The 26,879-nt window shown below is 36.8% G+C and overlaps 1 protein-coding gene across 34 annotated transcripts in view; it reads left to right on the forward strand.

The window, feature by feature from the left end:
- Positions 1–26,879, forward strand: part of ABLIM1 (actin binding LIM protein 1) — a 400,442-nt gene that overhangs the window by 266,489 nt on the left and 107,074 nt on the right. For all 34 annotated transcript variants that reach the window (XR_008913142.1, XR_008913163.1, XR_008913161.1 and 31 more), the window contains exons 5-6: positions 9,873–9,999; positions 12,905–12,998. Coding sequence is in view for 1 of the 34 variants with exons in the window: in XM_056803736.1 (XP_056659714.1) it covers positions 9,873–9,999; positions 12,905–12,998 (221 nt within the window). In the remaining 33 variants the exon portion in view is untranslated. The remainder of the gene's footprint in view (positions 1–9,872; positions 10,000–12,904; positions 12,999–26,879) is intronic.

Here is a 26,879-nt window from a genome sequence, read left to right on the forward strand (position 1 = left end):
TGGAATTCAAAGTTATAAATTACTCACAAGGATATGGACCTTCTTCACTTATGTGTCTTCCTGTCATCTCCCTCTTATTACATGTCTGTCTCCCCCCCCCACTTAATGAGAGAGACAAGTTTATGTGCAGACTTTGATATGTTATTCTTCCATTTGTTTTCCATCAAGTACCTGTGTAGAATATTGATTTTTATTGCTTTTGCTTTCTTGTTAATCAAATTGCTATATTTAAATTTTAATATATCTTCATTTTATGGTTTTATAGAAGTAGAAGCATATTGGTGGAGCTACAAAAGCTAAAATTGTGAGTAGGGGACATATATCTTCCCCACAATGAAGTTTACCCCAGGTTTGAATGTGACTGCTTGGTGTTGTTCCTTTTGGACCAACCACATGGAACCCAGACCTACTGGTGCAAGATCAGGTTATAGCAAAAAAAATTAGCCAAGAGAATGACTAGGTGGTTCACATATTAGTACAGTGCAGAAGTCCATGCTAGTAGGTACCATGTGCCATATTACTATACAGTCATAGATTTAGGAAGGGATATAAAAAGTCATCAAGTTTAACTGCTTCCCTTTACAGAGGAGGACAATGAGCCCCAGACAATTTAAGCAGTTTGTCCAAGTTTACACAAAGAGTAAGTGATTGAGGTGGGATTCAAATGCAATTACAAATCCATACTTTTCATTTTTTCCACTTTGCCATGCTGCTTGCTTGTCCTGAGAACCTTAAGATCCTACTGGTGGGAAAAAGATTGTTTAATACACATATTTACAACTCACCATAAGATAAACAACCAGAACTGTAATATTGTTTTGATACAGTTCTGTAGCTACCAAAGACTAGAAACATCTTCCATTTCTCTGTCATCCATAACATCTAGTACCCTGCTTGCTGTTTGATATACTGAAGGGAGACAAGAGATTGGCTATCCTCTTTTTTTCATCTGGTGAGGATCTGGTAATAATATATGTTGTACTTGTGAGGCATCTCAAAGGTTAACTATATTAATTTGCTTGCAAACCTTTGGCATTTGTTATATTTACTCACTGACCTTAAAGGTCTCTTATTTCTGAAACAGGTATTTGATATTTTGAGAGATGATGATATTTGGTGGAAAGACAGCCAGAAGAAATGAAGGCAACTCAAGTTTAACCAAAAAAAGAAAAGGGAAGGCAGACATGTAGTCATCTCTAACCGCTGGATAATTGAAATTCTTTATAGCTGCTGATAAACAAGGCAGAAGGCTGCTCCAATTCTGCCTTGTTGCTCTTATGGATGATGAAAGCATATTTGACAGGCAATATTACTTTATAAACTCAACAATAGCACCTCATCTAGCACAGTTTGGGAGAGACAGAATTGGCTTAAAATTTTTACACTTCAATATTTAAGCCAAGAATGTGATTAACTCACCTAACAATAGGCACGATGGTAACTGGACAGCTTGGTTCTGGGAGAACTCACTTCATTATAAATCTTAGCCCTCTATCCATTACCTTTTTGAACAGGTTACTTTCAGTTCTTTCTGGGGAAGACTGGACTGTAACCAAGTTACAGTCCTGAAAATTACCTGTGTCATGCGCTGGGGAAAAAACATCACACCCTTTCGAATGTCCTTGAAAACCTTCGGGAGAGGCAGTTCTATTATTGCTTTTTGGCTAATGGAAATGGAGAGTTCCAGAGATTGGAGAATACTCTGTATCCAGTCATCAAAATGAACCTAGCTGGACAGAGATGCCGTTTCACATTTCATTGACCCAAAGCCAACCTCAGCCTTCGGCTTTCTTACATTTAACCTCATGTCCATGTTACCTGCTAATGATACCTTCTAAAAAACGACCCATTGTGGCCTCACTTGAAACAGCTCATTTAAGTAGAAAAATATGTTGAATGTGCTCCAGCTGGTCAACATTGTGTCAATTCATACATTTCTATTTATAGGCCAAAGATAGTCCTGGCAACACTGAGCATTCATGAATGTGAAAAGGAAAGAGGTCGACAGCAAATTGGCACCTACTTTATGGGTTTGCTTTCTTGTCCCCATACTAAATGGTTTGGATAAAAGCCTATACAGCTTTTCAGTTAGGATGTGTTTCATAGACCATCTCATTTTATTCCCTTCAGGCAGAAATGAATTCTCTCTCTTCTAATCTTACAGCATTTTTTCTTATGTACATCATATAGTTAAATTTCTATCAATTTTATGTGTATACCTTTTTTTGATCTTTACCTAATAGATCATAAGTTCCTTGAGGGCAGAGACTAAATCTTGGTGCCCCTCAAGCCTTATGCAGAGTACATTGTACTCAATAGATAATTAATAAATGTTTATTGGATCACTTAGCTCTGCATGATCTTGATTCTATAGTGTATCTAAATAGCCCCCAGATGCCTTAGTTTTTAGGAGATTATGGGTTCCTGGGCCAACAGGACCTTATCTGAAACACATATAAAGCTGATCATAAATGTCTTCCCTAAAATTCTCTTGTTTTCCTAAATATTAAATAATTTTCCAAAGCCCAGATGTTCATGGCCCAATCCAAAATATCATATCAGAAACCTCTATGCTCTGGTGGGACAAAAGCATTTTTAAACATGGAACCAAATATAGAATAAGATATTACTTTGCCATTAACATAAATGGCTTAATTGCATACTTTTGTATAGGTTTTGAACAATTTACCTTTTTCCCATGATTATATTTCCTTAATAATATATCCTTACTCTATTTCTTGAGCATATGTCATCTCTAAGAAAATGATGCTGCTTACTTGTGCCCACCATATACCTCTTCTTTGCCTGTATAGTCATTTACAATGTTGATTATTCAAAAATTGTGCTGATACAAGGTTTATAGCTATAAAGAAAAAATATTTTGCCAAGTGTATATGTCTTCCAGGACTCATATAGCAAAACAAAGTTATTGTAGAGATTTGGTGGACTAATTACATACATTCCATATTCTGTTTATCTGTACTCTAACAAAATGCAAGTGCACATTCACAGATTTTTATTTATAAAAATATTCATTTATGCAGAAATAAATTTTTTCATAACTAAAAACAAGAAGACAGAAGTAACTTTTAAAATGTGAAAGCAGAGGTAAATTTCAAATGTTTCCTTATTTTTTCTATTTATGTGAATAGATCAGTTTTCCTCTAAGATTAACTCAAGCAATTACTTCTACATGAAATTTTTTCTGATTGTCTCAAATGTCAGTGCCACCCCAAATACACAAACACACCACACAGAAAAATTACTTTGTGTTCATTTTGAATATATGGGATTTGTACATGTTGTCTCTACTGGTAGAATTTAAGCTTTTTGAAGGTAGAGACTATATCATTTTTTTCCCATAGCCTAATCTACAGGAAACACTGAAAGTTATTGATTGATTGATTGAACACAAACATTATGTTTATACACAATATCTTTTCCTAGTGTCAAAATTGCTAAAAAGCAGTCTTTTTTTCTGATATATGTGATTATATGCTTTTAAGATTTATAGGTTATAAATTATAATTTATATTTAAGATTATATGCATTTTTGTGGAGCTCATATAGGTTTTCAGAGAACTAGTGACTTATGAGTGATGACTATTGATTATTATTTGGTCAGATTTTTGTTTTCCTGTATTTAGTTTGTGGTGCTTGAACTAAAGAGATCTCTTCTAATTATTTAAATGCTAATTTATCTTGTTTTTTTCCCCTCAAATTAGGCCAGTCAGAGAAATTAAAGAGGATAATATCAGTTGATCCCAGAGTTATTATAAGGATGTGTGTGTGTGTGTGTGCGTGCATGTGCGCAAAGTACTTTTCAAACCTCAAAGCCTTTTATGAATCTTTTATATTATTGGTAGTGGTGGTTGTGGTTGTTGTTATTAATACCAGGACAAAGTTTGCTGATGCATTTCCATAGTGTCACAAAACGAGATTTGACCTTAGAGACAGAAGACTTGGGTTTTAGCTTCATCTCCACGATTAATTTTAGCAAATCACTTAATCTCTCTAGAGTTTAGTTCCCTTATCTATTAAAGAAAGGTTGTATAAGACTTGGTGACTTAAGATGTCATCCAGTTCTAGCACTTCTAAGAGGGTTTTTTTCTATTCTCCTTTTTTTTTTATGCTTATCCCATTAAAGAAAAAAAGACACAAGCTCTAGAACACTGTTTTTAGGCTCGATTCCCCCCTACTCTTACTGAATATTTTTGAGGATCTAGAAACTTTAGGGGATTTTTTATAAAAAAATCTGTTGGGGTTAGGTTTTGAATTATGAAGATGATTTAGACTACTAGTCCACTGACCAACACTTTCCCAGTAAAGCAAAGGCTAACACGGAAAAAATAAAATGAATGTGCTGTCTAGCCTCTAGTGAAATCAACAAGCCATTTATTACGTGTTTACTATGTGCCAGTCACTATGCTAAGTGCTGGGCACAGGAAGAAAGCCAGGAGGCTGAGGTGAGAAGAGACAACATTACAGGGATGGAGAGGGGATGGAGAGGGGACAAGAGGAAATATGGGTAACAGTGAGGGGAAAGGCACAGGGTTGGAGCTGGAGTGCTGTATTTAAGTGCGGCTGAGTTGTAGAGTTTGTAGGAAGGGGACAGGTCATAAATGGCTTTAAAAACCAAACAGAGTCTTAGATATTTGATCCTACTGGTAATAGGGAACAGTATGTGGGTTTATTGAATAAAAGGAATATAGTCTTATTTGAGTCTTCAAAAGATCACTTTGGCAGCTGAGTGGAGGCTAGACTGATATGGGGAAGAGTCTTATAGCTAGAAAAGACTATTGCAATAGTCTAGACTTAAGATGAGGAGCCTGCAAGGTGGTGGCTGTATAAATGGAGAAAGGACAAGAGGTTTCCTGAAGGTAGAAACAAGACTTGACAACAAATTGGATATCAAGAAGTCAAGAGATGTCTTTTCTAGTTCTACTTCTGTCACTGATTAACTGTGTGACATTGATAAAGTGACAATCTCTGACTTATCTTCTTCACCTGTATAAACGTCTAACAAATATTCTTAAAATACAACATATATGGAGGGGTGTTTTGCATGATAATAAATGTATGGCCCAGATCAAATTATTTATCATCCCTAAGTGGAGAGAGGGAAGGAAAGGAGAGAGACAGTTTAGATCTTATAATTTTGGAAAATGTACATTGAAAATTATTATTACATGTAATTGGGAAAATAAAATATTTTATTTTAATATAATTTTATTTACTGAATTTATTAGAATTGTTATAATATTAATAATAATAATAAGTTTTTTAATAAAAAAGAAAACAAATATTACTAAAAATCTTATCCTTTGCAGGGTGCTGGGTTGTGTTGCCAGGTACCGGGGACACTAAAACATGAGCCCTGCCTTCACAGGATTCATAGACTTTGAGATAACTTAATAGTCTCTAGAGCATCTTCCAGCACAAAAATTCAGTGGTTCCATTTGAGAGGGGAAATAACATCAGTGAAAAAATGTCCAGGTTTATAATCAGAGGATCTGAGTTCAAATCCTACCTTTTTGCTATTGAGGTGACCTTTTTGAACTTTAGCTCCTCATCTACAAAATGAAGAAGTTGACTAGATACCTCTGCCACTATATGCAACTCTAAATCTATGAGTCAATAACTCTATGAAACTTCAGGATACTATTGGGTAGCAGCAAACCCATCTGGAATCAGAGAACCTAAATTCCAGTTTTACCTTCGCTTCTTAATGACCTGTATGAAAAAGGAAAGTCATTTTTTCCTTTCAGAAACTATCATTTCCTCATGTTTAAAATAAAAGCACTGGAAATATGATCTCTAAGGCCCCTTTCAGCTTGAATAATTTTATGGTTCCAAGATATGGTTACTAATCATTGACCAGAAAAATCTTCCAGTGATAAAATTTCACTGACTTAACATCTAAGCCTTTGTTGCCATCTAGTGGAAACTGTAAAAAAGAAAAACCAAAAAGCATTTTTCTTCTCAGATTAAAACAACCTATCCTCCCTGGTATATGATATGATTTTGTTTCTCTAAATTTGTTCTAGGTGCAAGTAGTATTACTGACTTTAAAGTGAAGTAAAATATTTGAGGTCTACTTCATAAAAAAGGTTATTTTTTTGGAAAGGATTTTGTTTTTGTTTTGTTTTTGTCTGTAACTGATGTATGGGTATGGGGGTTAGGGCAGCTAGGTAACACAATGGTTAGAGAAGCCAGACCTGGAGGAGGGGGGACACCTGATTTCAAATCTGGCCACAGACTTCTTATCTGTGTAACCCTGGGCAAGTCACTTAACCCCAATTGCCTAACCTTCACCATTCTTTTGTCCTAGAATGAATACTAAGACAGAAGATAGGGAATTTTTTTTAAGAAAAGAAAAAGAAAGAAATCTGATATATTGAACAGATGTATAAAACCTATAATTTAGGAGATGAGTCTTTGATTTAAGAAATTACTCTTGCTTTGTTTCATTTTGGTTTTCATTCATGCCTAGGACACTGCTTTGTATATTTTTTTGCATAATAAAGGTTTGTTGAATTGATCAACTAGATTGTAGACCTCTTGAGGACTGCTTTTGCATTCCTCCTTTAATGCTATGCCACTTTACACACATTATATTCTGGCCTCACCAGAGGTGGGAGCATTCTAGGAAATGAAGTGTAAGGTTTTAAAGTTAACTCCAAGGAAGCAACTAGATGAAGATCATCCCATTTCCATAAAGCTTGTTGGTTCCAGGAAGTCAACTTGAGAAGAATAGTCTGCATTTGTTGGTGGTGGCTGCTATACAAATGGTGTAAGGCAACAACAACAAAAAAAATTGTGATCAATAAAATGGGAGTTACATGGTAAGAGCAAGGGATAATAGGCAGAAACTTTGCATATTCCGCTGGGATTCTCACAGTGTCAGGAAAACTTGAGGAAGACCAGCACTTTGGGCTGTGTAGATTTTGTGGAAATATATGAACAAGAATCAGGTGTGGCTGAGTTGAAATCTGTATCACTGGAAGGAATTCCCACTTCAACAAATCTCTCTCTCTCTCTCTCTCTCTCTCTCTCTCTCTCTCTCTCTCTCTCTCTCTCTCTCTCTCTCTCTCTCTCTCTCTCTCTCTCTCTCTCTCTCTCCCCTCTCTCTCTCCCCTCTCTCCCCCCCCTTTCTCTGTGTGTGTGTGTGTGTGTGTCTCTCTCTCTTTCTCTTTCTCTCACTTTCTCTCTCATTATTAAACACCAGTGGTTCTATCATTGCTTTAATAATTGAATATAAAATCCTATGTTTGGCTTGAAAAAAGGTGGGGTAAGTAGGTTAGAGCATTCTTATTCATTTGGTCCTCGCAATAACTCTATAAAGCAGATGTCACTGTTTTTAAATGAAGTAATTGAATTATAAGAGGTTATAACTTGTCCAAGGGCATTCAGCAAGTTGTTGAAGGCAGGGCTTAACTCCTCCACACCCAGTGATCTTTTTATCATACTAGGAGTTCTTAAACTCATATCTGATAACTTTTTATTTACTATTTTGATAACTTTATTTCAACATATTTGGTTTCCTTTGAAATCCTTCTGAGAAGTACCTACCCCATGGACTTCATCAGACTGGCAAAGGGGTCCATGAACCAAGAAAATGTTAAGAATTCCTGCCCTCTGCCTTACTGGTTTCAAGACCTCCAGCAAATCATAACTCTTCTATACTTTAGAAGATTGTCTCCTGAGTAATTATGACTGAAAAAAATTACCTTGAACCCAATATTTTGGTTTTGTGTTCCTCCAGACTTACCTAAGTAGATCCTCTGGCCAGCCAGAAGTCTATAAATGAATGTTTTCCTGCATATTAAGGCCTTCTAGTGCTTAGAATCTCCTAGAACAGTGTTATGTCTACAGCAGGATGAAATACTGAACTAAGACTCCAAATACATGCAATATATATGGCAATGTGAGATAGTACATGATGAAATGACAAAATGTTCAAGCAATAAAATCCGTAAGAGTTGATAATGGAAGGAACCTAGCATTTATTAATCACTAGGTGCTGGGTTAAGTGCTTTATAAATATCTTCTCATTTGATCCTGACAACTCCCTGGGAGGTAGATATTATTAATCTCCTTCCAGTTTTACAGTTAAGGAAATTGAGGCAAAGATTAAGTAACTTACCCAGGGTCACACAGCTAATAAGTGTATGAGGTCATCTTTGAATTCAGGTCTTCCTGACTAGGCTCAGTGAGCTAGCTAGCTAACTCTGGAGGGAAAAGTGAACTGTCTCAGGAAATTGGGAAGGTTAGAGAGACTTCATAAAACAACAGTACAAGAACTGTCATGATTATTCATGCTTTAAATTTTTTTTATTCTAACATAAAATAGCTAGAAACAGAACCAAGAAAGTTTCTATATACAAAGTAGAACAGAAAAAATATTCATGAACTATGAATTTCTATTACATAAAGCTTGCTATTAAAAAGTATATAATAAATTCAGCATTATTTTTAGAGCTGTCCTGCATCTCTGAATTTCCTTCTCTTTCATCCTTTGCATTTATAAAAATGCTTCATTGCTGTTTTTTTATGTTTTTTCCTTTTTGACACACAAACATCCTGTGCCCTCCCCACTTTTAAAAAGAGAAAAGCACAATCGTTTTAATAAATATGTGTAATCAAGCAACATAAATATGAAGTGGTTTTGTCCAAAAAGAGTTTCATCCCTTATTTTGAGACCATTTGTACTCTGTCAGCAAATGAGAAGTATATGTCATTATCAATTCTCTGAAATGATAGATTGTCATTGCTTTGCTCAGAGATTTTAAGTCTTTCAAAATTGTTTTTCTTACTATATAAAGTATTTCCCTAGATTTATTCACTTCACTCTATATCAATTCATACAAATCTTCATTTCCTTAAAATTATCCCTTTCACCATTTCTTATGGCACAATTCTATTATATTCATATGCCCTATTAGAGGTAACTAGCTGATTCAATGGGTAAAGCACTGGGCCTGGAGTGAAAGCAAGTCACTTAATCTGTTTGCCTTAATGCACTAGAGAAGGAAATGCAAATCATTCCAGTACCTCTGTTAAGAAAAATCCAAGGAAGGGGCAGCTGGATAGCACAGTAAAAAGAATTTGGAGTTGAAAGAAGCTGAGTTCAAATGTGACCTCAGACACTTCCTAACTGTGTGACCCTAGGCAATTGCTTAGCCCTTGTCTCTCTTTTGCTTAGAATTGATACTAAGACAGAAGATGGGTTAAAAAAACATGGACACGATTGGCATGCTATAGACATAGGGCCACAAAGAGTCAGACATAACAAGAACTGAACAACAACAAAATTTATTTAGCTATTTCCCAAGTGATGGATGCCCACTCAGTCTCAACTTCTTTAAAAAGAACTACTGTAAACATCATTGTAAAGATAGGATTTTTCCCTCTTTCTTTAATTTCATTGGGGTTTAGGTCTAGCCATGGTATCATTGCATTGTTGTTATATACAATTTAGTGACTTTGGCAGCATAGTTTGCAATTGCTTTTTAGAGAGGCTGGACCAAGTCATAGCTCCTTCAACAGTGCACCAGTATACCTGTCTTTCCACAGTCCCTCCAGCAAATGTTATCTTTCCTTTTTTTGTCATCTTTGCCAATGGTAGACTTGGAACCTTGTTGTTTTCATTTATATTTAATTCATGTTTCTCCAATTATTAGTCATTTTGAATCTCACCTAATCTATTTTCTAAAAAATCCTCTTCTTGCAAAGTCCTTTGCTCTATATGGATTCAACTTGAGATAAATAATAGTTTTAAGCATCCCATGATGTATTCCTTCATCACCTTCCTTTCAGGCTTGGGTTTTATACAACAACCATGCAGTACTTTGTTGGTTGCTGTTTTCCAGATTGTGCTGGCTGTGGCAGAGACATAAAGAATGGACAAGCACTGCTGGCTTTGGATAAGCAGTGGCACCTGGGGTGCTTTAAGTGCAAATCCTGCGGAAAAGTCCTCACCGGGGAATACATCAGCAAGTAAGAAATCTTTCCCTATATGCAATCCAGAATTAATAGTGGAGAGCAAAACCAAATGCTCTCAGTGGTTGACAGCAAGGCATTTGCTAAATGCTTGAGTAGAATCCAAGCAAGAGGTGGGCTCATCCTCATCAAGGCTTCATATGTGGGATCCTGGACTTGGAGTCAAGACCATCTGGGTTCAAATCCCATCCTAGACACTAGCTTGTGACAGTAGGCAAGCCACTTAATGCCTCTGTGCATCAGTTTCCTCATCTGTCAAAGGAGTACTTTGGATTGAATGGCTTCCCAGGGCCCTTCCAGCTCTTAATCTATAATCCTGGAATCCATACTCATGCCCCAACTTTCTCAAATGTCCCACATTGGTAGCAAACACTTTGTAATTTTTTTTTCCTTGATTGACTTGAGCAAGGAATGCCAGTTCTGTTTAGAATCTTGAGCTCACAGGTCAAATCAACAAGCATTTAATGAGTGCCTGCAAAAGTCAAAAGCACTGAGCTAAGTCTTACGTGTACAAAGAAAGGGAAAAACCAGTGCTTGCTCTCAGATTTCAGACTAATAGGTAAGATAATATACAACTGTACAAGCTAGATATATACAGGATAAATGGACAGACATCTCAGAAATTAAGGAGGCCTGAGACAGGCTCCTTGTATCAAATGGGATTTTAGCTGAGACTTTTTTATTTATTATTATTATTGTTATAAAGATATTTTATTTTACCAATTACATGTAATAAAAAGCTTCTACATAAATGTACTGAAGTTATATGATACAAATGTCTCCCCCAATCCCTCCCAGAGCTGGCAAGCAATTCAGTCTGGGTTGTACATGTATTATCATAGAAAACATATTTACAAATTAATATTTTTGTAAGAGAATTTTAGCTGAGACTTAAAAATAGCTAGCAAAACCAGAAAGTGGAAATAGAGTGATAATTCCAGGAATGGGAGGGTTGGGAAGTGGAATGTCTTGTTTAAGGAATGACAAGGAGATCATTTTCACTGGATTGCAAAATATGTGGATGAGAGTAAATTGTAAGACTGGAAAGGCCATGTTATGAAGGTATTCTAAAACCAAATAGAGGATTTCATATATATGATCCTAGAACTAAGAAGATAGTTGAACTAAAATGGAAGTTAATTAAATAGGGAGTATATGACATGGTCAGATTATTCATATTTATGTAACTTTTAAAAGATATGCAAGATACTTTCCTTTAAGCAACTTTGTATAGGTAAATAGAGTATTATTACATCTTACATATTTTCCTATCTGGAAGTTATTTGGTGCAGTAAATGATTTACCCATAGTCACAGAGGGAATGATTACCAGAGGCAGGATTAGAACTCTTGGATCCTAATTTCAAATCCATTCCTCTTTATACTATACCATAATTCTTCCTCATCACAGGTCTTGAGGGTGTATCTGAGCAGGCCTAGATAGTAGTTGCCTATGTAGAAGGATTTGACACCATTGGCCTAAATAGTGAAAAAGCTAGAATTTGTATAGAATCTGTGAAGGTTTCTGTTGAAACATAAATAAATTAACTGGAGTGAAAAAGTAGAACAGTAAGGCTTAATCAATCAACACTTTAGCCAGAATCTCATCAAGTTGGTTCTCCTCATAGAGATAACCCAAGGAATAAAAATTGTATCTTTTATTTCATTGATATGGGGAACTCCTAAATAAAGAAATTTCCTTCTCTGAAATGACTAGTACTGGAGAATTAATTGCCTGAATACTGAGAGTTTAATTAAGCAAGTTAACCCCACCCTATTTGAACATTTTTGCCTTATATGTTTTCACATTATTTATTCTGAAATTAACAAAGAAATGTATTTTTCCATCTACAAAGTAGGAACCCCCCCAAAAAAGGATTACCTGTCAAAACATGAATCTCTGCATGTAGCCTATGGTTTTTATGTAAATATCTTTTTAAAGATTAATATAAAGTAGGGCCTAGAACACTTATAGAAATTGGGCTTAGGACAGGCATATTTTTCTTAGGGTAGGGGGTAGAAATTATAGAAAAGAAGATATTAAGATAATTCAACAGATTAAGGTCCCACTTTATTCAAGGTGCAATGGAAAAGAAAAGTCTAAGACATTGACAAGGAGACCATATTCAATTGGAGTATCCATAGTGGAGAGCCCTGGGCTTCCATAGATCACCATTCATTCATTTAATCCACTAATATTTATTAAGTACCTATTGTATGTAATGGATTCTGCTTTGGGAGGGGGGAAATGCTACAAAATGGGACATAACCTCTGACTTTAAATAACTTACATGAAGCCTCTGAAGACCATGGAAATATTAAACAGAGAAGAGGAGAATAGAATGGAAGAAGTGTAAGACCAATTCCTGGGTCTTTCCTTGGTTCTTGGCTCTGCAAAAGTTTTGAATTTATTGAGGGGGATATAGAAGCCGCTACCACTCAAGGGAAGATAGTAGGGCCACCAGTCACATACTCCTTGCCAGAAAGGTGGTAATGAAAAAATAGCAACAAGGGATCCTTTTTAGCTCTTCAACTACTATGAATTTATGTGCAAGTCTACATTATGATCACGTGTCTACTGATTATGGGCAGAAATGCTTCTTAGTTAGGTCATAAGTATAGTCACCACTGTCTTAAGATGCTTGGCAATTATCTGGATGACAGAGGGCACTATATTCTTTCTGGCTATGACTCCAGAATCCTCATCTGCTCTACGAGAATAAAAATTATTTTTAATATTATTCTGTAGGAGAGTACGTAGTGGGGGTGAAAGAGCGGGGAAGTTTTCCTTTTCTAGTTACGACAAGCTCTGGATTCCTGCAGGGCCATTTTCACACAATTTATAGAGCATCTTTTTAAAGAAATGGAAAATAGATTCACACTTCTTGGGCTTTCTTCTACAGGGATGGAGCTCCTTACTGTGAAAAGGACTATCAAGGGCTCTTTGGTGTCAAATGTGAAGCTTGTCGCCAGTTTATCACAGGGAAGGTTTTAGAGGTAAGTGACAGATCACTTTCTCATAATCAGTCTGTTTGTTTTCAGAGACAGAGAGAGACAGAAAATGAATGAATATGTGAATGTCATGAGTTTGGGAGTTACAGGGGCTTTAATCAGAAATAGCACCAAGCATCTTTATAGCATAATTAAAAGGAAAATTACATATAAGCATTGAGATAAGGTTGACAATCCATCTCTACTGTATGAGGAGGTCTTTTATTTTTCCCAACCTTTGTCTACCTGTAGAGAAGGTAATGCTCTTCCACATGGCTAAAGTCTTACAGGGAGCTAAGCAGCCCAGTGGATAAGCCCTGGACCTGGAATTAGAAAGACTTGAGTTCAAATCCAGCTTCTTCCTAGCTGTGTAACCCTGGACAAACCATTTAACTTGTCTTCCTCAATTTACTCAACCATAAAATGGGGATCATAAAAGCACCTATCTCCCAGGGTTGTTGTGTGGATCCAATGAAATAATAATTTGTAAAGCATTTAGCACCAGCCTATAGTAAGCATTGTATACATGTTAGCTACCATTGTTATTATTAAAATTTTTTTAAACCAGGATCATAATAGCACCTACTTTAGAGTTGTTGTGAGCACCAAATGAGGTAATATTTGTAAAGCGCTTAGCATAGTGCTTGGCACACAGTAGGTGTTATATAAATGCCCATTTCCTTCTTCTCCCATTCCCTTACAGGATTAGAGCTGCCATGAGGGTCTTATCATTGTCTTTAGGCATTATACAAAGTTGTTTTTCTGGAAGCTAGACTTTTCAAGCATGTTGCGAAGATATCAGTTTACAGATAGAGTTTAAGAGAATTTAACAAAAGCAAGAGAGTTGGTAAGACCAGGGGCAAAAAGAATTGTGGGAATTTTATGTTAAACAGAGGAAACCATCAGTGTTAGTCCTAGGATGAAGAGAATATCTGTGTGTTTGTCTATGTCTGTGCACGTACACATGTACATATCTACAGAAATACCATTTATTATCCTTAGACATATACTTGATTAAAAAAATAGCTAGGGGGCAACTTGAGGGCTCAGTGGATAGAGAGCCAAGCCTAGAGATGGGAGGTCTTGGCTTCGAATCTGGCCACAGACATTTCCTAGTTGGACAACTCACTAAACCCCCACTGCCTAGATCCTTCCTGCTCCTCTCTCTTAGAACCAATACTTAGTATCGATTCTAAGATAGAAGGTGAGATTTTTTTTTAAAGAAGAGGTAACATTTTCTAGTGCTTCAAATCTGGCAAAGTGCTGTACATTTTATTTAATTTGTTCTGAGAAAAGAAAGGGTGGGTGAAATAGGAAGAGATAGATTCTCCGCCCTAAGAAACCCACATCCTGTGTAATGATGAGCACCCGGAGTATCTTCTGTATAGGTGTGGCTGTTCCAGGCAAGACAGCTTTGGGTCATACTTTCCCAGATGCTGTCTCTGCCTGATTGTCACTTGCACTCATGATGAAGCCTCTGAGTTCTGATCAATGCTGAAGGATTAAAAACAAGCAGTCCCTGCCTTCAAGGGACTTAGAGTTTGGTCACCAGGAGAAAACATGGGCAGAAATAAAAATAAATGATCATTGAATAGGCATGGGCTCCTACCAGATGAGGGAATCATTGTAGCAGGCTGCCATGTGTGAGGGTTGCTTTGCTCTCATGAAAAGTAAAGATTACCCCACTTCCAACATACCCACACCCTACCTGTTAGGGTGGATAACATAGACTGACCAAGAAAGGTGGAGCAGGAAGTCGAGCAACTAGAACCAAGGTTGGTCCAGCAGCAAGATAGACTCCTTGACTAATTTTACCTGTCACCTGGAAGTCTATGAATACAGTCAGATTTTAATCCTCAAACTGCATAGGGCAGAGAAAATCAATATGGGAGGACTCTGAGATGTTATCATTAATTGTTTTATTAACAAGAATTTGTTTTTAATTTTACTTTATAGGTCATATTCTAACAATTATTGTTAAAAAAAACTTTATTAAATCACTCATGGGTGACCACTTCTGAGGTTCCTTCCAGCTCTGAATTTATGATGTTAATATAATACAATTTCTTATAATGGTTTCAAAATGTTATATGGATCTTCTTCAACATAGTCCTGTTAAGTGGGCAGGACTTGTATTATATTCTCATTTCACTTATGAAGGAACAAAGGATCAAAGAGGGATGAGGATGGTTCCCAAGGTTCCTTTGATGGGATTCTCCAGCAGAGGGCTAGGTGTGATTTTTAATTTCCCAGCAGAATTTGGGTCACCTTTCTTTCTTTTTTAAAAATATAGAGACACACACAGAATTTCATTTATATAGCTCATATATATATATATATATATATATATATATATATATATATTTTAATAATATTTTATTTGATCATTTCCAAGCATTATTCATTAAAGACAAAGATCATTTTCTTTTCCTCTCCCACCCCCCATAGCCGACGCGTGATTCCACTGGGTATCACATGTGTTCTTGATTTGAACCCATTGCCATGTTGTTAGTATTTGCATTAGAGTGTTCGTTTAGAGTCTCTCCTCTGTCATGTCCCCTCAACCGCTGTAGTCAGGCAGTTGCTTTTCCTCGGTGTTTCTACTCCCATAGTTTGTCCTCTGCTTATGGATAGTGTTTTTCTCTTAGATCCCTGCAGATTATTCAGGGACACTGCATTGTCCCTAGTGGAGGAGTCCATTACCTTCGATTGTACCACAGTAGATACACAGTCTCTGTGTACAATGTTTTCCTGGTTCTGCTCCTTTCGCTCTGCATCACTTCCTGGAGGTCGTTCCAGTCACCATGGAATTCCTCCACTTTATTATTCCTTTGAGCACAATAGTATTCCATCACCAACATATACCACAATTTGTACAGCCATTCCCCAATTGAAGGGCATCCCCTCATTTTCCAATTTTTGGCCACCACAAAGAGTGCAGCTATGAATATTCTTGTACAAGTCTTTTTCCTTATTATCTCTTTGGGGTACAAACTCAGCAGTGCTATGGTTGGATCAAAGGGCAGACAGTCTTTTATCGCCCTTTGGGCATAGTTCCAAATTGCCCTCCAGAATGGTTGGATCAATTCACAACTCTACCAGCAATGCATTAATGTCCCCACTTTGCCACATCCCCTCCAGCATTCATTACTTTCCTTTGCTGTCATGTTAGCCAATCTGCTAGGTGAGAGGTGATACCTCAGAGTTGTTTTGATTTGCATCTCTCTGATTAAAATATATATTTTTAAATATAGACATGCATATATAGTTAAATAATGTCTTCTCTAGTGCAGGGGAGGGAGGGAGAGAGGGAAGGAGGGAGGGAAATACCTGGAAATTTTAATGTAACCAACAAAGTAATTAATAATAAGAAATTTTTAAAAATATCCTCCACAACCAACTATATATTACAAAGCAATATATCATTTGCTCCCACCTACCTCCAAAAGTCTTGCTTTTTCATAATTTGATCTGTGACTCAGACCTCATTTGTACAGGTTCACAACTTCAAAATCATTCTTCACTCTTCCCCTATCCCATTCCTCCATATCCAGTCAAGTGCCAAATCTGACTCCATAATAATTCCCAAATCCATTTCCTTCTTTCCACTCATATAACCATTCCCCTAGTTAATTCCCTCCCTCATCACCTCTCACCTGGACTAATGGAATAGCCTCCTAATTGTTCTCCCCATTTCTGGTTTCACCCCTCTACAATCCATTCTGTGTGTGTCAAAACAACAGTCTTCCTAAAGCATAGATTCTGTAAGTTCCTACAACCTTGACCCACACACAACCTGTTTCCTGAGATCAGAAATGTACCTACCAGGGGGCAGCTAGGTACCTCAGTGGATTGAGAGCCAGGCCAAGAGACAGCAAGTCCAGGGTTCAAATCTGGTCACTTCCTACCTGTGAAAGTCAACTTTTTTTTTTTCAAAGATCTCCACAATAATCTCAGAATCACAGAATTTGAGAAGTAGAAGGGACCTTAGGGGGCATCTAGTCCTACCCCTACATCAACAGAATCCTTACAACGTCTAATTCTTGCTCTTTTTTCTCTTTGAGGCCAAACAGAATAAATCTCATTTCTCTTCCAAGTAATAACTTTCACATATCTAAAAAGATCTCAAGTTTACTCTGAGACTTTTCTTCAACAAACTAAACATACCCAGGCCCTACTGTTGAGTCAAGGTCAGCATTGCGGTCAGTGATAGTAAAACCCAATAGATTTGCACTGAGAGGGTAGCACCACATGTGCTAAAGAGGCCTTACTATATAGTCTTCTATCGAGTTGACTAGGATCATCTCTCCTTGCCTTTACTCAGATTTTCAGCAAAGACCTACATTTTAAGCTATGGGTTTTCAATAAATTATTTTCCTAGTGATGATTCTAGACTTTATGGTAATTATAGGAAAACTGCTATTTCTAAATAAATAGAAGTGACCATAAATACGATACAACATCCTTTCTTTTATAGGAGATTAGAGGTTTAATTTGTTCTAGTGGTAGAAATAAAATTGTTAAAAAAAGATGAACCAAAAAATAATTAGAATAAATTAATAACCACACACAAGGAAATAAACATAGAGAAGACTTTGAATAGTATTCTAGATATTATTTTAAGAGGTACAGAGAGGGGAAACTGAATATATCCTGGGGATCTGAAAGAGAACTTACCAAAAGGCAAAAGTTGCCTGCCTTCCCTTGGGGGGAAATAAGTTTACTTTGGGCTGGTACCATCACAGTTTGTAACTGGTTTCCCAAACAGGTTTTTGGTTTACTTTCAGTTTGGACAATTTGCTGTAACAGCTGCAAGAAGGAATGTCCAATGTAAAACTGTTTCCAAACACCATTTTGAAGAAAACTATGTCTGAACATTTTTTCCCTTGAAAGTCAAATAGCCCCAGGAATCACTGAACCTTCGGAGTATTTTATCAAGTCTTTGGACTTGGAATTTGAGTGAAAGCAGCTCTGATGAAGGTGGAATCCCATGAGGTTTCTGTAGGATCCCATTGTAGTGGGTGCTGCTGTCACCACATTCGGCCCTAAGACTCATAATACGCCCTGCTGGCATCTTGCCCTCCTCAGATGGGTGTGGGATCTTGGAGAATTCACTCCTTGTGGTTGTCAAACAATGATGTAGTGCATCCAGCTTGGGAGCTAGTTTGGCCGGGTTGCCACTATGAAAGTACAGCTCATGCTCTGGATACACAGGCACACTCCCACCTCACCCAGCCCTTTCCCCTTTTCTCCACCACCTCTAGTGAAAGAAGGACTGGACCACAATTCTCAGGATGACTTTTGAGACTAAAGACATGCCCATTTGATAATTCCAGGGTGGAGGGGTGGCAGCAGTAGCAGCTCTAAAGGAAATGGAAGAAAACAGCTGCTTGGGAGAAGTTGTAAACACTGGACAAACACTCGGCACACCCCTTTTCTAGTGTTTTAGAATGATGTTTGAAGCTGCTGTTTTTGAGTTCCCATCAGGTGTAAGTGATCTACGTAACTTAAATCTGAGATATCCTCATGCCAGAGGGACTCTGACAGGTCAAAAACTGCCTTTTCTTGTAAGGAGCTAAGAATCCGGTGATACAGTTGAAAGGACACTGGACTAGAATTCAAGCACCCCATCTCCTCTACTAGCTAGCTGTGGCTAACCTTTCTGGGTCTCAGTTTCCTTCCTCATTTGCAAAAAATAAAAATAAATCAGTAGGAAGTGAAGGGGCTGCATTAAAGAGGGTTGGAAGGCACCTTCTCTCTCAATGATTGTATAAACTGTGACTGGAGTTTAGGGGCTCACAGCCTAAGGAAAACAGTAGTAGAGGTGGCATCAGAAGACCTGGGTTCCTGCTTCAAACATTTCCTAGCCATGTAATTTAAAATAAGTCTCAGGGGCAGCTGGGTAGCTCGGTGGATTGAGAGTCAGGCCTGGAGATGGGAGGTCCTAGGTTCAAATCTGGCCTGAGACACTTCTCTGCTGTGTGACCCTGGGCAAGTCACTTGACCCCCATTGCCTAGCCCTTACCACTCTTCTGCCTTGGAGCCAATACACAGTATTGATTCCAAGATGGAAGGTAAGGGTTTAAAAAAATAAATAAAATAAGTCTGTCCCTTTTGATTCCATTGCCTCATCTGTAAAATGGGTATTATGGTACCACCTGGGTGCCAGAGTTTTTCTTAGGAAAGAGTAAAGCACTCTATTTGATATGTCAAAGTCTTAGTGCAGATTTGGGGAACACTATTATAATTAAGTTGAAAGTAATGACCTCAATATAGTTGTTCAATCATTCATCATATCCCCATCGACCAGAGCACTCCAGCCCCTTCTGCCTTCCTCCGTCTCTCAAAGTCTGTCCAGGTTCATGTTTGTTGTTTCCATGACCCAATCTATCCCTCTCATCCTCTCAAAGCCCCTTTTTTCTTTTGCCTTCACTCTTTCCCAATATCAAGATCTTTTCCAATGATTCTTGCCTTCTTAGTTTGGTGCCAAAGTGTTTCAGCTTCCATATTTAATGTCCTAGTGCATAGCCTAAATTAATTTCTTTAAGCATTGACTAAAAGGCTCTTTGCTGTCTGGAGACTCTCAAAAATCTTCTCCTGCCCCACACTTTGAAAACGTTGATTCTGCAGCTTTTCTTATAGTCCAATAGAGAGACCTTGTGAATTCCCATAAAGGAATCAGAGACAGTGAAATATTTAGAATGTTGGACTTGAAGACCTGATTTCTGTCTCAGGTATTCGCTTTGTGACTCTGGACAAGCCACTTAACTTCTTTGACATTTAGTTTCTTCATCTGTAAAATGAGAATAACAAGAGCACCTACCTCCCCAAATTGTTATTGGAATCAAATATGCTTTAGAAAGGGTTTTGCAAATCTTAAAATGCTATGTAAATGTATTAGTATTCGTATTACTGTTGGTCTTTATCGTGTAAGACAAGGTCTCATAATCAACTATACATTCAGCAAAATTTTAGCAAGTTGAATAGAACTGAAAGTAGAGGATTATCAAATTGTTACCTGCCATTCAAAACATATCCGAATCTCTCTCCTCTCCTGTCAGGGTTCTCGCCCTTCTCAGAGGTAGCTAGCCTGAATAATAGATAGAATACTGGCTTTTTAAGTTTCAAGAAATCCTGAGTTTGACTCCTACCTCGGATGCATATTATTTGTGTGGTCCAGAGCTTTTCACTGAACCTTTGGAAGTCTCAACTTCATCCTGTCTAAAATGGGGGGTGAACAGAGTACGTCCTCCTAGGGTTGTTGTGAAGATCAAACAAGATAATAAATTTAAAGTGCTTTACAAATTTTAAAGCATTATATAAGTGCCAACTATTATTATTTTCATTACAAAATAACCTTGTATTTATCTTTATAAGGAAGGAATCAGACACTTATCTTTAAGCACCTCTTATGTGCAAAGCACCATACTAAGCACTTTACAGACATCTCATTTGATCCTCAAAAGAGCTTGGGGGGGGGGTAGGTGCCACTATTATTCCCATTCTATAGTTGAAGCAGAGTTAAGTACATGTTATATTCCTCCAACAGAATATAATTTCCATGAGGAAAAGGATTTTCTTTCTTTTTCTTGCTCATTGATAAGTACAATGCCTTGCACATAGCAGGCACTCAAATTTTAAATCAAATTTAACTCATCCCCCTGGTTAAACTATTCTCAACTATGAGAGGAAATATAGTAGAAAACAAAATTTACCTTTCCCCATCTATGCACTGAAATGGAGGATAGACTTCTATACCTACACTTATTCACTGTTTCTCTCCATCCCTTCCCCTTTGTGTGTGTGGTAGGTGTGTGTGCTGTCAAACTAATTTCCTTTAGTGACTGAAGAATAACAAATCCTTCTTGAAAGGAGCTTAAAATACTGGTGATTATTTAAGGCCTTCAAAGTTAAGTGACCACTAGTTACGGAATCAACTTTAAAGTTAAGGAATCTTTATTAAGTATATTTGATATAGATTATGCCCCTGTAAATAGTAATATAAAGCTCTAGGGATAAGGGAAAAAATACTCCTTGAGAGAGCGATATTTGATCTACCTTTCTTCTCACCAGAAAAATGAGAATATATGCTGGGGAAGAGGAAGTAGACTAACGGAAGGGTATTGACAAGATTTCTCTTGGGGCCTCCTTCCTTCTTTAGCTTATCTTTAATTTTGACACAACCAGCCAAATTAACTCTTGCTACAGACCTCCATCTTTCCACATATCTACCAAAGCTTTTTCTTTCCTTAGAAAAGACATGTTTAACCTGACTCAGGACTTGGGAACCCTGAACTAAAAATTGTTTGTGATTGGTGTTTTACTTGTTCTGCTTGACCCCAAAGAGCAGAAACTAGGAGCAGAAGTTAGATGCTATAGAGACACAGATTTAGATTCTATAAAGTGAAAAACTTCCTAATAATTAAAACTGTCCAAAAGTAGATTAATCTGTTTCAAGAGGCAGTTCTCCTCGTTGGAGATTTTTCAAGCAAAGTTTAGATGACCACTTGTTGGGTATAATGTGAAAAGAATTCTTATTCCTTTTTACAAGTTGGATTGGATGGGTACTGAAGTTCCTCCTGCCTCTCATATTCTGAGATGCAGAATATAAAGAAATTTAGGATTTGCAAATTACTTTCTGACTCCTCATCTTCTAGGTAGTCACTGTGATGCATAATATCACTGCCTTTATTCAGAGCAGACCTTTCCCTCTCATCATAGGAATTTGCAGGGAATCATTATAGACTTGAAGTTTCTGAGGCCAGCATCCTTCTCTTTCCCTCCCTTTGGATGTATTAGACCTCCCAAAAGAACCTTCCCAGACAATTGACTTCCTTCCTCACATTGCAGCTATTTAAGCTTCAGCTTCAGAAAGGAAGGCAAACAGATGACTGATTTTTTTTTTTAACAAGACAACACAAATGAAGATGCAGGTACTCGTACAAATGCTTAAGAATGACTAAAGATCAAAGCCAACATCAAACTGAAAATAAGGGGCCTCGATGAAGATAACAGGCGTTTTTCAGATGCTTTGTGGTTACAAAGTTTGTTCTCATTTTAGCTTCCCCCAAATCCTGTGAGGTAGCTGGTGTATCATTTACCCCCATTTTTTTACCTGAGAAAAATGAATGCTAACAATCCAAAGTCCCTCACCAATGGTGAAGTCAAGATTCAAGCCCTTCTCTCCTGATTTCAAGACTAATACTCATTTGCCTACAACATATTTTCTTGATGTGGAGGAAACTAATGGCCTGGAAGGAAATTTCCACCCATTCTGAGTAGATCTAGGGAAAGTCTTTGCTAGTTTTTCCAATCTTTCCTTTGATGCCCTTGGTAGCTGAGTAAGCTCATTTACAATTCTCTTTCCCTAGGGCATGTTGCAGCCAGTTCCTACCAGCTTATAAGAGCCTACTATTAAAATTTCATTGTGAGCATTTACATCCTAGAAATGGGCAAATGCTACAAATCAGGACTTGAATTATTATTTTTCAGTCTTCGAAACTTAAGAAAGCAATGGATAAAATGTTAATAATTCAGGTTAAATTTAAAAGTGCCTACTACATATACTGTTTTTCCCAGGGAGCTGGTTGTTAAATATTGACCAGCATGCTGCTGCCCTCAGGGCTTTACATATATTACCACATGCTATTATAATCTCTCTAAAATAAATAATCTGGGGCAGGGGACACAAAATGTTACTGGTTTAGTATCTTTTCTGAACAAGATACTTGGCATATATAAATTTCCTCCACTTTGTACTCTGTTTTCAAGGACAAAGGAAAGCATAAACTATTCGAATTCTTTCCAGACATGAGTAAAAATAGGTTTCTTTGACTAAAGAATAATTTTCCTCTCTCTTTGTTTTATCAGTTTTATTTGTCACTGCATCTAGGAAGTAATTTCATCTAGTTGATAGTTTTTCATAAAGATCTTTATAGTACATTTTTATGAAATGTTTTATTTTCTGTCTAGATTTATGTAATGTTTGGTCTTTCTGGGTAGAAACAAGTCATGGCTTTTATAATGTTTTTGTACTGTAAAATGTGAAAATAAGACTTTCCTAACCTTTATCAAAAGCAATCCACCTTTAATTTATCTCCAGTGGAGACCAGTTGAATCCTATCATATATCTTCTATTGGAAAAAATTATCTAAAGGAACAGGTTAAAATCACATCAGCTGGTCTCCTGGTGTGTAGGAAATAGAGTTATCCATTGATTCAGCATGTATCTCTGGGTTTTCTGAAGAATTAAAAACCTTTAGGACTTTGTTTCCAGCTTGAATATAACTCTCAATATTCTAAAAGGGCAAGAACCATTGTGTATGTTGGCCCCATGGAACGAATTTACTAACAGACTGTTGGCAGGAGGTTTAGGCAACCCATTCTCATATAAGTAAGTCATTTTCAAGTGTTAAAAAGATAATGCTTTGTAAATGGTCTTAAGACAGTGAGGACAACTTGGTAAAGGGATAGTCTATTATCTGGCATGAAGAAAACATAGGTTATCCCATGATAACTGTGAAGGAATGTAATCTTTTTGTCTCCACTAAAGATGTAATTAAACAAAGGACAATTTGGAGTGTCAACTCCTTATTTTTTGCCATTTGGCTTAGGCATACGAAGCAAAAGTAACAGCCCATGTTTATAAAGAAAACTAATTACATTCTACTCATTCCTATTCTGCTCAGTGTAATTTCTGCTGTGTTCCAAAATGATCAAGGTACCAAATATTTGAAGACTAGGAAAATAGGAAAAGAAGCAAACTTCCTATCACTTTCTTTAAGACATAAGTGATTTTGGTCCATGAGCCTTTAAAGACAGTTGACCATTATAATAATTTTATATTTTAAAAAATACATTTATTTTTTCAATGTTCTTTCATATTCTTTAAATTCATTTGACTTTTCACTTACTTTATAAATAGACTGATAAGGACAAGACCCCAAAAGATCATAATAAGCCAAAACATTGAGTTGAAATGAATATTTTGAAATTTAATAGGTATAAACAGAATGTGGTACTCTTGGGTTCCAAAAATCAACATTACACATACAAAACAAAGGAGCCAATCATAGTTAACCATTCTTAGGAATGAGACCAGAGGAATGTTGGGGGGCAGGAGATGGGATGGATGGTTAGTGAGCCAAAAGTTCAGTGTGGATCAACCATTAAAAAAAAGCACCAACGAAGGACAGCAATCAAAAATATTAATGCTGTCCTAGTCTGCATTAAGAAGAGCATAGTGATTAGAAGATGGTGCTATTCTGGATTCTTCTGTCATAGTCTTCCCTAGTTATACCATAACTGGAATACTGTGTACGGGTGCCACATTTTAGATAATATATTTTGCAGATGAAGAAGTGGAGACTGAAAGATGTTAAATGTTACCTAGTCTGATACTGTTGGGTGTAGGGAAATGAACAAGGAGGCATTACGGGAGGCAATGGTATTGCCAGTCCTCTAGAACATTCAATAAATTTTGTTTGTTTGGTGACATTGTTTATGTGCAAAATGTGACTATAATGAAATGAAATAGATGCTGTAAACTGCATGCAACTCAGTGTTCATCTCCTGTGTGTATCTGTCCTATTTCTCTGTATAAGCTCCTATAAACGAGGGGACATGTCAGTCAATAGTCAATAGACATTTTTTAAGTACCTACTATGTTCCAGACACTACTATATTTCTTTGTAGATGAATCCTCCCCTCCCCAGTAACTTGCAGGGCTTATGCACATGAATAAATAAATGATTGACAATGATTATGCTGCCTAAGATTTCAGGGACTTTTTTTCAAAGACCGTGTTAGTTGTGTGATTTAGGATGAATGACTATCTCTAGTCCTCTCCTTTATAATGAAGGGCTTTAAAATGTGATCTCTAAGATCTCTTCTAGCTCTAATAGTCTACGGGACTATTAGTTTAAGCTCAGAGTCCCTTTGGAACCCAAAAGATGGGCAGAGTATAAGTTCCTTGAGGCCAGAGATTATTGTCTTCATTTTGTCTCTGTATCCCTCAGCACTGTGTCTTACATACTACTTTGTGCATAATAAGTGCTTAATTAATTGAATATCTGGATCGTATTAGCTAGGCAAAACACATACCTGACATCATTATAAAATTCAATAGCTCCAAAAAAGATAGAAAGAAAAGGAGAAAACTTACATACTTTGAATATTAGTAAGAAACCATATGTCCTATCCTCAGTCAGTTAGCTCAGGTGATTAAAATATTCTGTAGATGATGTCAGAATTTTGCATATACTTCATAGATAGGCCAGTCTATAGCCAAGTAAGCATCTCACAAAACTGTACTTTCGGCCACAAAGTTTGTATGTTTCAAATATTCCTTCTGCCAGAGAAAGAAATCAGCTTATATGCTACTGCAAATCCATTAGTTGGCTCTTTCTGAGTGTAAAAGATAACATTATTATTATTAATTATTATTATTATTTTGCCCCTTTCTATCTGTAATCAATTATAGATTAGCCTGGTGACATAGGGACACATTAAAAATAATCCCTGTTCCAAAGGAGGAAGTCGTCTCACCCAATAATGTAGTTGATGCCCTAGATGTAAGTCACCCATATTCTTTTACTATAAGGAAATCTGGATATGAGTTGCCAGGGTAACAGAAATCTGTGTTCACAAGCAGCAAAAAAACCTGGTATTTATGGGAAAATTGCCCCATTTCCTGCCAGCACAAATGAAAGGGCTTCTTTATCAGGAAATGACAGTTTGAAAGGAATTTGTATTTGTCTTGAGTTAAAAGAGGGCTTTTGTTTTTCAATGTTATCTAACTTCAGACATTTGAATTGATTGCTGGTGAAAGATGCCAGTGGGAACTGTAGGTCCAAGAGGCAGAGCAAGTGGGAATTCTCCCATCTTCAGGAGAAATTATTATCTCTGGTAGAAACATTTTAAAATATTTATTATTTGTAAGCCACCATGCTAGATACTGCAGGGGCTCTAAAGGTATATCTTTACCCTTAAGAATGTTGGGATTTCTCTGAGAACATAAGGCATTAAAAAAACCCAACATGGAATCTAAAGCAAGATGACCAAGGCAATGATGAGATAACACTAATTAGTCCTCAGTGAATTGGAGTCATTAAGCCCAAGTGAATTACATATCAGAGCACTGATAGGACTGTTGGATAAGTTTACTGAATTTCTATCAGTGATCCTTGAAAGCACAAGTGTCATCTGAATTTCCAAAAAGTGGAAGAAAGTGGGGTTCTTCAAAGCACAGAACACTGAGCTTGATTGATTCCAGGCAAGTTATTAAAGTATGTTGATTCATAAGCTCTTAGAAAAGGCTGAATTTCAACAAAGCATTTGACAAAATCTTTCATAATATCTCTATGGAGACAATAAAAAGATGAGATGGATACAAAACTCTATGAGTAACTGGACCTAAAGAAATGAATTAAATGAATATCAGCCTGGAAGGTAATGTCTAGTGGATTGGGCAAATCCTCTCTATCCTTGCCCTATTCGTTAAAATATTTTCACTAGTAATTTAAAAGGAGGCATAAATGGTACACTTAGTAAATTTGCAAATGGCATGAACCTGAACAGAAAAATTTATATATGTTGGATTTCAGTATTGGGATCTAAGAAGTATCTCAATAGGCTAGAAAAATGGATTGAAATTCATCAAATGAATTTTAATAGCAGTAAATCAAAGGATCATTAATTTAGGCATGAAGGAACCTCAGAGGTCATCTATTCCAATCTCTTCATTTTGCAGATGAGGCCTAGAGATGTTAACGTGTGGATTTTAAGAAATCAACTGCATAAACCCAAAATAAAGATAATGTGGCTAGCCAATAGTTCACAGAAAGAAAAAAGGCCTATGGAGGTGTTAGTGGAATTTAAGCTCAATGT

This window comes from Monodelphis domestica, chromosome 1, assembly GCF_027887165.1.
Source record: "Monodelphis domestica isolate mMonDom1 chromosome 1, mMonDom1.pri, whole genome shotgun sequence".
In the NCBI taxonomy this organism is placed as follows: domain Eukaryota; kingdom Metazoa; phylum Chordata; class Mammalia; order Didelphimorphia; family Didelphidae; genus Monodelphis; species Monodelphis domestica.